The 15,461-nt window shown below is 42.5% G+C and overlaps 1 protein-coding gene across 1 annotated transcript in view; it reads left to right on the forward strand.

The window, feature by feature from the left end:
- klhdc8a (kelch domain containing 8A) overlaps positions 1 to 15,461 on the forward strand; it is a 48,665-nt gene that overhangs the window by 23,545 nt on the left and 9,659 nt on the right. The window contains exon 3 of the mRNA XM_030367472.1: positions 14,036 to 14,246. Within this exon, the coding sequence (XP_030223332.1) occupies positions 14,036 to 14,246 (211 nt within the window). The remainder of the gene's footprint in view (positions 1 to 14,035; positions 14,247 to 15,461) is intronic.

The raw sequence follows: 15,461 nt of genomic DNA on the forward strand, positions 1-15,461 counted from the left end.
GTGCTATGTGCTAAAGTGCTAACCTATTTATTGCACATTATTCTATTGCACATCGTTCGTCAACTACGGAGGCTGGGACAAATGATAATTTAAGGCGGTTAGATTTGCATAGCGGCACCCGGAGCCTTCTCCCTGATGGCAGTGTTTCATATTCAGGGAAGAGTGGGTGTTGGGAGTTGGAAATTATTTTCTTTGCTTTTTTCCTTACTGTCTGCTCATAGATGCTAGGCTCATATTCTTTCCTCACTACGATTTTCATTGCTGTTTTGTGCAAGCTGGCCAGTTTGCATCTTAGCTTAATGATTATGTTGCCAAACCATGAGGTGATACCATATCTAATGATGCTCTCTACAATGGCACGTTAGAAAATCATCATGATGTGGCTGCTAACGCCGTACAATTTTCAAAAAATATATAGCCTATGTTGCAGTCTATTGCAGAGGTTTTCAATATGTGTCTTCCAGCAGAGAAGATTATCAATATGAACCCCGCAATACTTGTATGAGGATACCTGGGTGATTTCCTGATCTTTGCTGACCACTGGCTCATGGTCAGTCACTTGCCTCGGATCCAAAACCATTTCCTGTGTTTTGGTCACATTTAGAATAAGATGGTTGGTGTTCCACCACTTAATAAATAGGTCTATCTCATCCTGGTACACAGAGGGGTCCATATTACATTAGTTATTTAGTTATCGCCAGACTTGTAGACCGGGAAAAAATTTGCATATGGCTTTTAGGATAGTACTGCAGATATTGTCGGCTCCTGATGACTGAGATCTTTTCATGCTCCTGATAGTTTCAGATACTTCAAAACAATTTGTTGGCATTAAGTAAAGAAATTTGGTTGACCATCTTGTAAAAACTGGCTGAACGAGGCATTCAAAGGTTGAACTATGTTCTGCGTGAGATTTTCTCAATAGAGACAAAGTTAGAGTTTAAAACACCAGCAAGGTCAGCATCACCTGCCGCCACGTTTCTGTCACCGTTCAAGACATCAGGTAACACGGTAATCTTTGGGCCTCTCCCGAGAACGTTGTTGAGCACCTGCTAGATTTTTTGGCATCGCCCTGTGATTTAGCAAGGAGTTCCGTGAAATGGTATTGTTTGGCCTTTCTAATCATTTGTGTAAGTTTGTTCCTAAATTGTGTACATTTTATTTTATTTTCATCTGATGGATTTTTAATGTAATGTTTATACAAATTATTTTTATGAAAAATAGATTTTTTGATGTCCCTTGTGATCCAGGCATTTTTATTTGTGGTGCCATTTCCAACACCTTTCTCGGGGATGGTGCTCTGCATAGTCCGTTATTTCATTTATCAATAAGTTATAAGCCGTGTCAGGTTCACCGCAGCTGTGAATATGCTACCATGCTTTGTTTTGCATGTTTTCAAGTAAGTTTGTCATTGTTTTTAAATTCAGAACCTTGGCTTTTTCTTTATGTAGTAAAAGATTACATTTATTCAAGAGATGCATGAATAGAACAATAGGTAGATGTTAAGAAATCTCAGAAAGTAAGGATTTTACATACAAGCATACTCCGCCTCCGACAGAGTAAGCTCTATTTGTGACAATTAGGTTATATCCACCTATATTTAAGATATCACAGTGAGAACTTCAGTTAAGCCAGGTCTCACTGCAACCCCGCAAGTTTGTAGTAGATAGAAGGGAGTCGAGTTGCGTGTGGTGATTATTCAGGCTTCTAATATTTGTGTGAAATAAAGAAAAATTGTGTTTCTCCTTATCTATTATTTGGTCAATGGTGTAGGTTTTACAACCTTTTATGTGTTTTATGTGTTCACCCATGTCGGAGAGATGCTCATCATCTCTTGCCAGATCTTCAAAGCCCTTAATAGGTCTGATTATGGAGTAATCCTGGTTCCCTACCGCTTTCCTTGTTCCCCCTTTCCCCCTCCCTTCCCATTTAATCAAAAAAATGAGATGCATCAAAGTGTAGCACAGGTCATCCATTACCCAATCGCGTCCCATCATAGTAGTTTGACAAAAATATAACAGGAAAGTGACTGTAAAGAGACAATATTATAAATCCTAGAAATCATCATGTAGAAAATGTATAGTTAAGGAGGAATCTGAGCGGTGAGTTTTTTGGAATGTGTGTAGGCCTACTGTTAGAGTGTGTGTGCATGTGCATATCTGTAAGTAACAATGTAGCTTGTTTGTAGCCCGCATTCGCAGGGGGGGATGATAGCAGTTTACTCACGGTTTCAGCAGTCCAGCAAAGTTAATGATCGCAGAGTTCTCTAGACCTGGTTGAGTGTTGAATCGCACAGTTATGGAGGAAGCTGTCGCACAGTTATATATGTCATCAGACATGGAGCTGTTCGTATCTGTGAGCTGTTTGGCTGCTGAGTGTGATGGTCAGGTCCGCCGACGATGGTAGAGAGCACTCTGTGGAGTTGGGCAGCTGTTGTGTCCCAGGAAGGATGATGGCCGAGGCCCCGCACAGCCACTCTCCCAGCCATGATGGGTGAAAGTAGCCCCTGGAGAGCTGGTCTGCCGCTGCACCACATAGCCGCCCATCGCTGTATCGCAGACAGTCAATTTTGGTGGGGTCCTTGTAGAGCTCGTTGTTGACATACAATTTATCAATCACCAGTTTCACCTTTTGTTTCTGTTTCCGCTTCTCTTTGAGTATGGGAACAAGAATGCGTCTCCTGTCCATGAATTCTTTGCGATATTGGTTGTTCAAACCCAGGGGTGAATCTTTTAGCTCCCGTCCTCTGCCCATGATAGCGAATTTCATTTTGAAGAGGGAGAGGCACGCTATGATAGGCCCGGGCTTGTTGAGGGTCACTATCCCAAAGCGATGAGCCCTCTGGAAGTCAACCATAGCCAAATCGGCAGCCGGCATTTTCAGAGAGTCTTCAAGGAAGGCTTTTGCTCGGTGATGGTGGAGTCCTCCTCTTCTTCCTTGAGCCCCGAGATGACAATGTTATTTCTCATGCTCCTGCATTTTAGTTCAAGCACGGCGTTGTTTAGTTGTTTGTTCTCCTTTTTAATCTATGCAGTGGTAGTTTTCAGCTCCTTTATATTATTTTCAAGTGCTTTGTTTTTCGTTTGCATGTCCGCATTTTGGTTGTTTGCGAAGTCAACAGAAGCTTTCAAGGCCGCGATTTCGGCGAGTACGTTTTTTTATTACCTCCAGTTTGTCAAGCTTGGCTAATTGAGTTTCAATATTTGTTAGCCGGCCACTGATCTCTTTCTCGAAGCTCGACTTGACGATGTTGGTTTGTTTGGAAGGATGGCTCTCTTCCGTCTAACTCGACAAAAGTATTTTTCTGGGTCTTTTCGTGGTGTCTCATCAACATGTGTACCGAACAGCCATACTCCCTTTTGTCTGGAGCAATTTGAGCCACCGTACATATAGGTACAACGTTAATTTCAACGGGAGTCCGGTTAACATTCAGCTCTGAAAGGGTTGGTGCAATAGATACATCATCCTGATACACTGGTTCAGCTAACCCACCTGCTGTTCTAGACTCTGCAACATAAACTATCATGTTGCTAGCAGGTTTGCTAAACTCCTGCAACCCAGCATGCTGTGAGTGGATGAGTCACGCCTTGCTAAGACATCTATCTACGTTTTTTGACATAATTGAGGCGCCTAACCCAGTAGGGTGAAGGCCGTCTCTCATGAGCACACCAGGGCGACCCCAGAAGGAGGGCCAGTTATCTATGAAACCAAAGCCCTGCTCTGAACTATATCGTGTCAGCTAGCGATTTAGAGACAGTAATCTGCTCTAACGCTCATCATTACCCTAATCGGTAGAGGGCCAGAGAGAATTAATCAATGCCGACACATCTTTCTGGCAAAGTCACAAAGCCTAGCAATGTTGCTTTTTGTGACCTTGGTTTGTCTCGTCCTAGCATCGCTGGTGCCGACATGAACTACGATGTTGTCGAAACTAGCGTTGGTGTTTGGTGCATCTAATCTAAATCCATATGTGGTCTGACCGCATGCCAGCACCCTAAGATTAGCTTCGATGTCGGGAGCCCTGGCCCAGGGTAGGCCAAAGACAACCAAAAAACACCAAATTAATCTAGTATGCTCTTTTATATGGGATGGATATACAAACAGAAGAGCATATGAAAATAATGTGAAGAGGGTTCAAAGTTAACAAAAAACTACTGTACAAAGGTATCTGATGAAACTAATACAACTCAAACCGCATAACTGAAGGAAGGCAATTTATCTAGAGAAAAAAGTTGTGGAGTAGTGCAGTATGTGTACACATATTCCATAGCTAGCAATAATACTTACCCTTAATATCCATTTTGCTAGTCCCTCCAAAATGGAACAACGGATTCCTCTGCCTTTCTTTTGTTGCTGCCCACTGCTGACAGTCAAATAACAAAGAGCTTTTCTAGTATATCAGCTGTCAGTTGGGATGGCTCGTGACACATCAGTGGTCTGAAAGGAGCTAGGTGTATTCTTATTGCGCCAAGAACACCAAGGGCCCTATCTTGCATCCGGCGCAAGTGACTTAAGGCTAGATTCCACCAGAGGCGTACGCGCCGCGGGACGGCTGCGCCGCGGTCACGCTGCTGATCGCTTCCACTATAATCAATGAGACCATTTCCACCGGGCGCGCCGCGGAACGTTTCAGCAGCGTCCCAGGAGCGGCGTGCCGCGCCGCGGCGCTATCTTTCCGTCCAATTCTATTTTCGCCGCGAGCCGCTGCTAAACCGCGTAAATTTCGACAGAGCAGGTCGAGCCGGGCAGGAAGTGAAAAGTAAAAGCCATAGAGCATCCGGTCAATTTTCAAAATAAAACACAATACTCAGCTCATGTAACCAGAGCCCGTCTACGAAGAGCCTGGGCACTCCCAATACGCCCCATTGTACCGATTTTGGTTGTAGTTCCATGATTCCATTTTGGTTGTAGTTCCATGATACATCCACTGGGGGTGATCGCGGGCGAGTCCAGATTGAATGGGAGTCTATGTGGCTAAACGGCTAATTATGCCTCTTTCACCTGCTTGTCGTTGAAATATCGCAAATTTTATTGTAGATTCCGCAAGTTCAATATAGATTATGGCTCAAAAGTCAAATGAGTGAGTACTTATGTCCTTTCGATTTCTTACAGTTTGGGCCGTTGTTGGCCATACACGCTAGCATTCTGCTAATGAATGCTGATTGGTCAGCGACGGACTTGCGACTGATTACGACCAGAGACCCCTCTTACGGCATCTGAAGCTGAAGAGCAATCAGAAACGTGTTAACTCAATTTTTGAGTACTGTATTTATATTTTCCTGCAGGTCCTTTTATTTTTTAGATAGTATGTATGGTGAAAGTTCATGGGCATAAATGGAATTTCTTCCATTTCTTGTGTTCAATGTGTTATATACATGGTAGGTACGGTATGACCACCTTAAATAATACAGTCAATATCCCGCTCAATATCATTTAATTGAGCGGGATAAGAAATGCCTATTAAATGTGCAATGATAAACTGCACTTACAGTGGAAACGGATTGTCCGTCTTTTCGTTTACCAAGGACAGAAAAAGGTAACGTTCTTGCTTGCTCCTGTATGAATGGTCCTAGCTACCTGAGGCTTCACCTGGCTTATTCAAGTTGCGCGCTAGACATTCTCTAAAGTGTCGAGACTCAAGCACTTAATTTACCTTAACCGATTGTTCCATACAAATGGTTAGTTAACGATTTAACAACTTCAACATCTGCTATTACAGTCGTTATTTTTTTGTAGGACTTGGGCTAATGACCTTGCACAGAGGGAAAACCATCTACACCACTTGTCATTGATTTCTATGCATTCACTGATCTTTACAGATGGGTTTTTTTAAGCCATTGAATATACCGTAATTGCTCTGCCATGCAACACATTATAAGCTACACATGTTTGTGAAATGAGAAATATGGTCTGGGTCACATTGAAACAGTAACAGTTGTATAACAGTAATTATACAAACATTATACCAACATTGCAACAGGCAAGTTTATTCAAACATCACACTAACAAGAACACAATAAGAACAGTAACCTAATAAAAAAAGAGAAATGATTTAACAACACTGAACATACTGAACAGAGGCAGGGGAAAAGGACAGAGGAAGAAGACTTGTCCGTTGTCACAGCATCAAGGTCCGACTGTAGAGATCAAGAAAGGAAGAGGCATAAGGAGAACAACAGAACTCTGCTCTATAGCAGATTGTTTACTGATGTAAACTAAATTGATGCAGTCTTAAAATTATGATTCTAATCCAGGTTTCTATTTTAGGAGAAAGAAATGGCTCATAATCGTTACAAAAAAAAAAAGCTTTATCATCGCCACTAGTGAGGATTAGAAAAAACACTCTCTGTAAGTAACATACATATGTAAAACATTCGCGCATTTCTTTTTTTTACATTAGCTCACTAAAACTCTGTAACTAGGGCAAAAAAAAAGCCTTACCTCCAACAGCTGGTGTTATCGTTGCGGGACAAGGGAAGTGCTTTAGAAACTGCCGTAAAGCAGTGCCTCTGACAGTATTACAGTGTGTGACGTCATCGCATGTTTTTAACGCCTTTTTAGAACAGATACGTGACCTTAAAAAATGCAATATTCAGCTGAGTTTATTATCTTAGCCCCACCCTTTGATAGCAACTATAAAATTACTTGACAAAAAATTACATCGTGAGAAAAGTGGATTCTGAGGATAAAACCCCGTTGGCTCCCATTCATTCTGGACTCGCCTACGAGCGCCCCGCGTGGTCAAAGATTATTACTGCAACCAGTCCAGAAAACCGGAACTAACCCGCGAGTGCCAGTTCTCCTCATATTAGACATTCTCTGATGTAACTTCACATCAACATTATTACGTCATGACCGGTGGGTCTCAGAGGGTCGGCAACATTGACGACGAGAGACTCATTGTCGAAGTTCAGCAACATGAAGTCATTTATGTACCAAATCATCCTTTTTATAAGGAAAATGTCAGAAAGGACAAAGCGTGGCATTTAATTGCAATAGTTTTGGGAGTGGAAGGTGAGTACATTAGGTTTAGAATTATCGCGTGATCTCGCGTGAATACTGGCTGGCTGGCTGGCTGGCTCGCAAGGCAGCGCTACGCTGCCGTTACGCGCCCGGTAGGAATGGACGCAGGGCAGAGGACGCAGCCGTTCCGCGGCGCAGCCGTTCCGCGGCGCTTACGCGTCCGGTGGGATCCCGGTGTCAGTCACTGGCGCATGTGTCATTGCTAGTTTACAACTGGCGCAGAGCGTTCTTTTCCCACCAGCGCCACTCGCCGGTAAATTAGGGATTGATCATGCGCCCCAAGGGGCGGTTCGGCGGAAGGAGGAGGCGTGTTCTGGCGCAAACGGTATTTTGCCGTTTCTGAATACCATTGCGCTGCTGACCAGGAAATACCTGGTTTAAAGTAAGTGGCGCGTTGTTCAGATGCTATTTTAAGGGCGCATGCATAAATGCGCATGCGATGCATACGGATTGCTTGTGCACCTCGCGCATACACTTTGCTTCTCCCATCTACCTAGCCACACATTCTTGGTAAATTATTTGGGAAAGAACAGCTGATGCAGCGGTAATAAGTTGTACTTTTAAATCAATGCATCTGCAAACACCGTAGGCTACAGCAAACACATATTTTCTTGACAGAGACATCGTGTAGGCCTACATGCCCATAACTTTTAGGATTGATGAGTATTTGATCGTGAAAAACATTGTTTTACCGCGAGTGAGTGTAAAGAATGAATGAATGCGCGCGTGTGTGCTCTGTTTAAACACACGCAAACTAAACACGTAACGCATAATACAATCAATGGCAATGTCTATTACCGCGGGGACACATGCATATTAGGATAGCATACAATACTGATAAGAAACAATGTTTATAATGTATTGCGTATATCATTAAATAGAACCACAGTTACCGCATATCACATGTTATATCATATACGTTTTCTTTGCCGAAATTTATTTGAGGATTCAGTATTTCTTAAGTTGTGGAAGAAAACCCCTTATTCCATGTGTGAATTAGGCCATATTATTTGGCAATAAACTGAGCCATTTGCAGTTTGAAATTCATGTGCATTTGTCTCATCGGAGACTGCAGACGCGCTGTCAAAATATCAACTCGTCCGATTCAAATGCGCTCATGGCTCTTAAAGGGGATGGGAGCTGGCACTCTCATTGGTTTGTTGGACGTTACGCCCAAACCACACCTACGGGTAACTAGGCTGCTTCAGACCAACCCTTTTGACACTTGCGCCGCGACGCAAATGTAATTTATCCGCCTGTAAAATAGCGATAGCGCCGTAGAACCGCCCACAAAGCTACTTGCGCTTTGCGCTTCCCACTTGCATTTCAGACCGTTAAAATAGGGCCCCAAGGGTCTTCATCCCCGCCCTGAATCTAAAAATGTATCATGAGAAGATTCAAATAACTGTTTTCATATTGGATAAGTTATCACCCAGTACATAAAAGGAATGACTTACAAGACAGTTCAGAGTTTTTGGTTATGCAAAAAGGTGTTGTATTTGACAACTATCTATAACCTGATGTTCTTTAAGTTATTTCTACAGGACACATATAAGCCTTGTTTCAGAATGTTTGTAAGGTTGTACATTGGCGTTTACTAATAAATATATGTTGACATCTTTTGTTATTCTTAATTATATTTGCTAAACAACGGAGTTACACAAACCTATGAAGGTATTATTGTAGCAAAAGTCTTAAGCACCTCTAACTGCAGATTTTGAATGCGTACACTAAAGTCACAGTAAATTTGAAGTCGTATATATTTAATTTGCATGTGTACTCTAAAGTCACAAATGTGTAACAGTAAATTTCGTAAATATTTTTTCTTCCATTGTCAACACAAAATAGGGTCTACGAGTACGCAAGTCTGTGTTACAGGTGCTCAAATCCTTTTGCTACAATCATTGCAGCGCAGTTGGTGCAAAACACAATCGCACACTCGTGTTTCATAATATGAGAACATGCCCAAAATGTGTGCATTGGTAAACCCAAATTTTGAACTAAGTGAACTTAGTGTACGCATTCAAAATCTGCAGTTACAGGTGCTAAAGACTTTTGCTACCATAATACCTTCATACAAACCTTTCAAATGCTCCACTGACGCGTTGGACCACCTGAAGCATGAGGATGTCCTCCAACAAAAAGTCTTGGTCCTCCATGCCTTTCAAAGGCCTGAGACACCCTGCATTGGCCAGATAATTGGTAAGTGGTTCTGTGGCCTGTTGCAATTCATCCAAAGATGTACATTCTCTTCAAAAACTCAACATTATCTTAATGGATATACAACACATTAGAGGTGTGGAAATTAAGCAAATAATCGATGCATCGCTGTTACGCGGCTCAGACGTAACAACAACAATCCAAGTTTCTGGTTTTAATTGCGTGAAAAGCCTTGATCAAAACTGGTCTTGACAATCAGAGCAAAACACAAATCAAAATCTCCCACCGCCGTCTCTCAGAGGCCGGGCACATCCCCAACCGGGAACATGCGGGACCAGGCCTATGAGAGAAAAGGCAGACAAAACAAGTAGTACACACACAATGACAACTGAAAGGCCAATGTGGCCGTAACAATCGCGATGCAGACATGGACGATGCATCGATGGCTGATCATAATCGATTATAACGCGATGATGTTGCAAGTACATTTTCTGGCAGCGGCATAAACATTCAAAAGAATAGCATTCTCAGTAGCGTAACCTGTTTAATCTTGAACCAGTGGTCGCCAACCCGTCGGTCGGGATCAACTGGTAGATCTTTGAGACTCTCCCGAAAAAGAATACAAAACTACACACACAAATATAATATGCCTGGTTAATGTTCAGTTTTTTCTCTCTCTCTTGATCAGTGATGGGGAATAAAGGAATTATAAATAATTGCGTTACTAACGGCATTATATTTTTTAGTAACGAGTAATCTAATTGAATACTCTTGCTATCATAACGCAGTTTCTGCCAAAAGATGTGGCGCGTTACTATAATGGAAGCAATTTTCTCGTAAGACCAACTAGATCTCTCTGTCTCTCTCTCTTTACTGTTGTGACTTGGTTAGTGGGAACAAGACAATCTCATAAATGATGATGATTGGCTGAGGTACAGTAATATGTCATGGTAAGCCCATCAGAGTTAGAGTTGGGCGGCACATGTATTTTAAGTTCCGTTAATGAGGGGTGGAGGTTGGGTCCAAATTATTTGACACATTTGATCATTTAAAAATGAACTTGAAAGTAACGCAATAGTTACTTTTCACAGTAATATATAATAATATATATTCATAACTGAGCATAACAGTTGGAACAATGGAACTTCATATGATCTGCTCACTGCAAGTAAAAGTTTTCAAAAACACTCCTCTGAAAAGTAAAGGTATAGGAAGGAATGAAAAGGGTGCCATGAAACAACATTTCTGTTTACATTGTTAGATGATTTGAAAATGGATGTTCTACGTGAAGTTTGTCATACTCAGGAAATGCTGTTATTTGCTCTAAAGTACTGTCTGCTGTGTTCATACTTTGTTGAATAAGAAAGATTGTTTACATCTTACTACTTGTATTTTTGGATGAAAACATATTAAATAATACAGAAAACTATTATGTTGAACTATACAGTATTTAGATGCATTCTGCAAAGTCAAATATCCTGTCCAGGGATATTGTGTCGAATCAGAAACAAATTCCATAGAATCCAATTGTTATAACACTGGCCATTAAGTATTCTGTATGTTTACAATGTGTTTACCTTTTTGACCTTGGCATAAAGGTCAAAATCTACAATCTCCAGCACCTCAGGCTTGGGCGATCTTCCGGTCAGGGAGGCGTAAATAGAATGGGAACAGAACCCAGGAGCAGGCCCGCCATGAACTAGGCTCACCGCAATGGCATGGCCAGCAAAAAAATACTTGTCCTCTCTTAAGGCTTGAGGAATCATGAGGCGCTGTACTTAAATTAAGTTTAAGTACAGGGCACAACCCTTGAAATAAAAAGTGATCATAGCCATATAGAAAGGGAGACTGTACACAATTAAAGCATGCGTCTAGTCACATACATGTGACCAGACGCAGGAACTCCCTCCTAGGGCCACCGAGGTCAACAGCCTCCTCATCCACGCCAAAGTCATCCGAGAACATGACACACATTTGGAAGGTCAGATGTAGGACAGTCTCTTGAAACCTCTCACAGCACCATCAAGCACAGCAGAACGGTTTATGTTGAATCTGCATTTCTGATTGCTATTCCTCATCAGAGGACAGGTCTGGCATGGCTCCCATGATTGACAGTTAGGTGTCTTAATTGTCAGTGACGAGTGCACACCGGCTCACTGAATTGTCAGTTTCTAAGTCAATGGGCACTTGTGGTGGGGGCTGGTCACTGGGTGCTTGTTGTGGGAGCTGGTAACTGAGCACTTGACTAATTTTATAATTTAATCATTTGCTCACACACTAGCTGCTTTCAGACACACGTGTAAGTCCTGATATTCTCCTGATGGGCTATATGTGTTCATAACATATCCTGACACTTTTATCCTGAAAATCTCCAGAATAATACTACCCCTGAGGTAGTCTCGCAAAGCCAGACCAAACTACAGCAAGAAGAATGTACCCCTGAGGTAGTATTTACTCTGTAGAAAATGTAAATTACCTTATATGTGAATGAGGTGTAGAAAGTCAGTATTTCTCGCGACACTTCAGTGGGCGTGTTGATGACGCTTCTGTCATTGCTTGTCATTGAGTGGCCCCCTAAATAATAATCAGCCCGTTGCCTTTTGTTCCCTGAATTGTTAAAAAAATATTTAAATGTTAGCACTGCACAGCTTTACAGCTGCACGTGTATAGAAATGTGTGAAAACGGCTTATAAGTAGAAAATTATTACATAACCTCCTTACATAACATAAGGAGGAAATGATTATGCTTGATTCATTACGTAATAGGTGAACCAAATTGTTATACGTTGTAACATTATAGGCAAAATGTTATTATAATATGCGGTCAGAAATTTGTTACATTATCGACTGGGGTTTCCACATTATTGCTATGGGTTTAATTACAATGAGAGGTTGAGCCAGGCCCGGTTCTACGGGGGTGCATAAGCATGCATTGCACCCCCAAAAAAATTGTTTGAACCCTCAATTGAAAAAAAAAAATAAAATAAAAAAAATTTTTTTTTTATAAATATGATAAAAATAATAAAATACTTGCTCACAAAACAAATTGTAATTAAACTTGTGACAATATCCATTGAATACCGTTGAGATATGAGCGAGCGTCCAACATCACTCTGACTGTTCACCAAACTGACAAAATATCTCCGCATTTATGTATGGTGTTTTGTTTATATGTTGCTTCGCAACAGTCCGCTCAGTGGGGAATGGGGATCTATTTTTGTTGCTGGAAGCAATTTCATTCGTTTATATGATTAAATAAACAAACAAATCACAATCTATTGTCAATCATTATTATTAACAGTACATTTACTAGTATAACTGTTGTATAAAGCAATAACACACTCGAAATATCCTGCCACAATTTATAAAAAATAAACGTTATATTTGAATTGCAGTCACATGTTTTTTCCGAGAATTCGGTTCTTTTTTACACCTCACACATATCAAAAACCTATCTCATATTCAAAGCTATCTAAGATATCAATAAGCTAATGTTGCAGCTGAAATGTTCTCCACATCACAAGACATGATATGATACCATCTTTTAAGCACAGTAAATGATTGTTGTCCCAACATGTCAGTAGAACTACGCAGAAGTGCTTGTCTATGGTAGAAAGGCCTGTGTGTAAAAAAGCGAAGCCTGAACTGAAGCTGGGTAGCTGGTTTTAGTATAGTACTGGTGCACCCCCTGTAATCTCAGATGCACCCCAAGGCATTCTGTTCTGGAACCGGGCCTGGGTTGAGCGGAAACGTTAGTAATAATAATAACATTGATCTTTGTAGGTCTTATCATTTAGGCCTACCATGATCAAGTTGTGATGCACAGGATAGGATTCGTGCACCTGTACCAAAGGACATGTGAACTCGTACCCCCTATTTTGTGTTTACAATGATAGAAAAAACATTTACAATTTCAAATCTACTGTAACACATTTGTGACTTGTGTACACATGCTAAAGACTTTTGCTACAATAATACCTTCATAGCTAATTTGGTCCTCAGCCTTGCTGGGAGTCTACTCACAAATTGAGCTATTCCTTGACAAAGCTACGAACTGTGGAAAGTTTTCCAGTCTATCTTTTGTTTATTCCAAAGAATCTAGGATGCCCTCTATATTATCGTAGAGCACAAGCAACACATCATGAACTTGGGCCAGATCCTGATAGAATTTCATCAGACCCACGTCTGGGTGGACTGGCAGCCAGCCATCCCGCCTACTGTCACACTGACCGCTCCAAGCCAGTAAACAGCTTAACTCTAGAAAAGATTTAGCCTTTGGCACAATATTTTGTCGCCAGTCATAATCACTGTGTGTGGTGGTGCCCTTCAATAGTGAGGTAAAATGTCCTAGTCAAAGACCCAAATCATTGCTAAACAGTAATCAATCTTTGAAATGAAGCCAAAGAGAAAGCAACAGACACTTTTTTCATTTCCAATTTAATCAAACTGGTGCCATGTGACTTTAATTGCCGGTTGTAATTACCCTGGTTTCACCAGAGATGGTGCTGTCCCTTAGGTTTGATCTCGGTGATTAGTTCACTCTTCAGAAAATGTTCCCGCTGACAGTTTATCTCAATATCACTGTACATTACATTCGAGACTAGTGCCTCTTGACATTTAGTTTTAAGGAGAACGTATTAAGTGTTTATGCGGCACCCCTGATCTTATTCAATCCGAATGGAAGGGGCAGTTACAGGGAGCCGGCAGCCCTGCCTCAGACTTTTTAGAAAGGCATACTCTTTAAACCTGCACTATGTCATTGTTTTGTATAAACTGGTCCAGAAGTTGCTAATGGTAAATGTACATAGTGCAGGTTTAAATTCTCTCTCTCTGGTTGGCTTCTTTCTCTGTGCAGGGCGACCGATGGATCAGCCTGGCTGCCATGCCGACCCCTCGGGCCGGGGCCGCCGTGGCCGTCCTGGGGAAGCAGATCCTGGTGGTGGGGGGGGTGGGCGAGGACCAGAGCCCTGTGAAGGCGGTGGAGGTGTACAACACGGAGGAGGGCAGGTGGAGGAAGAGGAGCTCCCTGCGCGAGGCTCTGATGGGCGTGGCCATCACTGTGAAAGGTGTGTGTAGCAGCCATCACTGTGAAAGGTGTGTGTAGCAGCCATCACTGTGAAAGGTGTGTGTAGCAGCCATCCCTGTGAAAGGTGTGTGTAGCAGCCGTCACTGTGAAAGGTGTGTGTAGCAGCCGTCACTGTTAAAAGGTGTGTGTAGCAGCCGTCACTGTTAAAGGTGTGTGTAGCAGCCGTCACTGTTAAAGGTGTGTGTAGCAGCCGTCACTGTTAAAGGTGTGTGTAGCAGCCGTCACTGTGAAAGGTGTGTGTAGCAGCCGTCACTGTGAAAGGTGTGTGTAGCAGCCGTCACTTTGAACGGTGTGTGTAGCAGCCGTCACTCTGAAAGGTGTGTGTAGCAGCCATCACTGTGAAAGGTGTGTGTAGCAACCGCTTGGGCTTAAGGTACAAATGTGGTTGAGGTGGAACATGGTGAGGTTGAATAGGATGTGGACAATACTCCAGCTCACAGGGTTTGGTACTTACAGCCGACATGAGGGAGGCATGTGGCAGAGGAGGTAGAGGGGGTTGGCTGGGAACCAGGAAGTTGCTGGTTCGATCCTCGGCTCCGAGGTGTGGAGAGGTGTGAGCAAGACACCTCCCCCTGACTGCTCCTGACGAGCTGGCTGTCGCCTTGCATGGTTGACCCTGCCGTTGGTGTGTGAAGTGTGCATGAATGGTTGAATGTGTGCTTGCGCTTTGAGTGGCCACTGGTTAGAAAAGCACTGTATAAATGCAGTCCATTTACAATTTACTTATGGTTCTGTTCTTCACAGACACTTTCAGAATCGTTTATTTTCCTCTTGATTGCTGTTTTTTTTTAATGCTACCTCTTTGCTAGTGCCTGAACGATGCCGGCCAGCGTTGAACACCCAACTCTCACTCTGTGGTTCAACTCTTCAGTGCTGCTTGGTTGATTGCTTGATTACAGACAGCCTGTATCGCCCTTTAGCCCCTTGGCAGGTGGGAGTTTCCACACTCTCACACACAAACTCACGCAATCACACGTCCACGCACACAGACATGCACACACAGAAACTCACGCAATCAGACGTCGCCGCACACAGACACAAAGACACACACACAGAAACTGCGCACACACTCACCCACATGCTCTGTAGCGTTTGGGTGAGTCTGTATGTGGCTGACTGTGTGGAAGATGAGGCTTGCTGTCTCCCTGAGGCAGTTATAGAACTTAAAGGCGGTGTGTGTGTGTGTGTGTGTGTG

The sequence above is a fragment of the Gadus morhua genome, chromosome 1 (genome assembly GCF_902167405.1).
Source record: "Gadus morhua chromosome 1, gadMor3.0, whole genome shotgun sequence".
NCBI lineage: Eukaryota > Metazoa > Chordata > Actinopteri > Gadiformes > Gadidae > Gadus > Gadus morhua.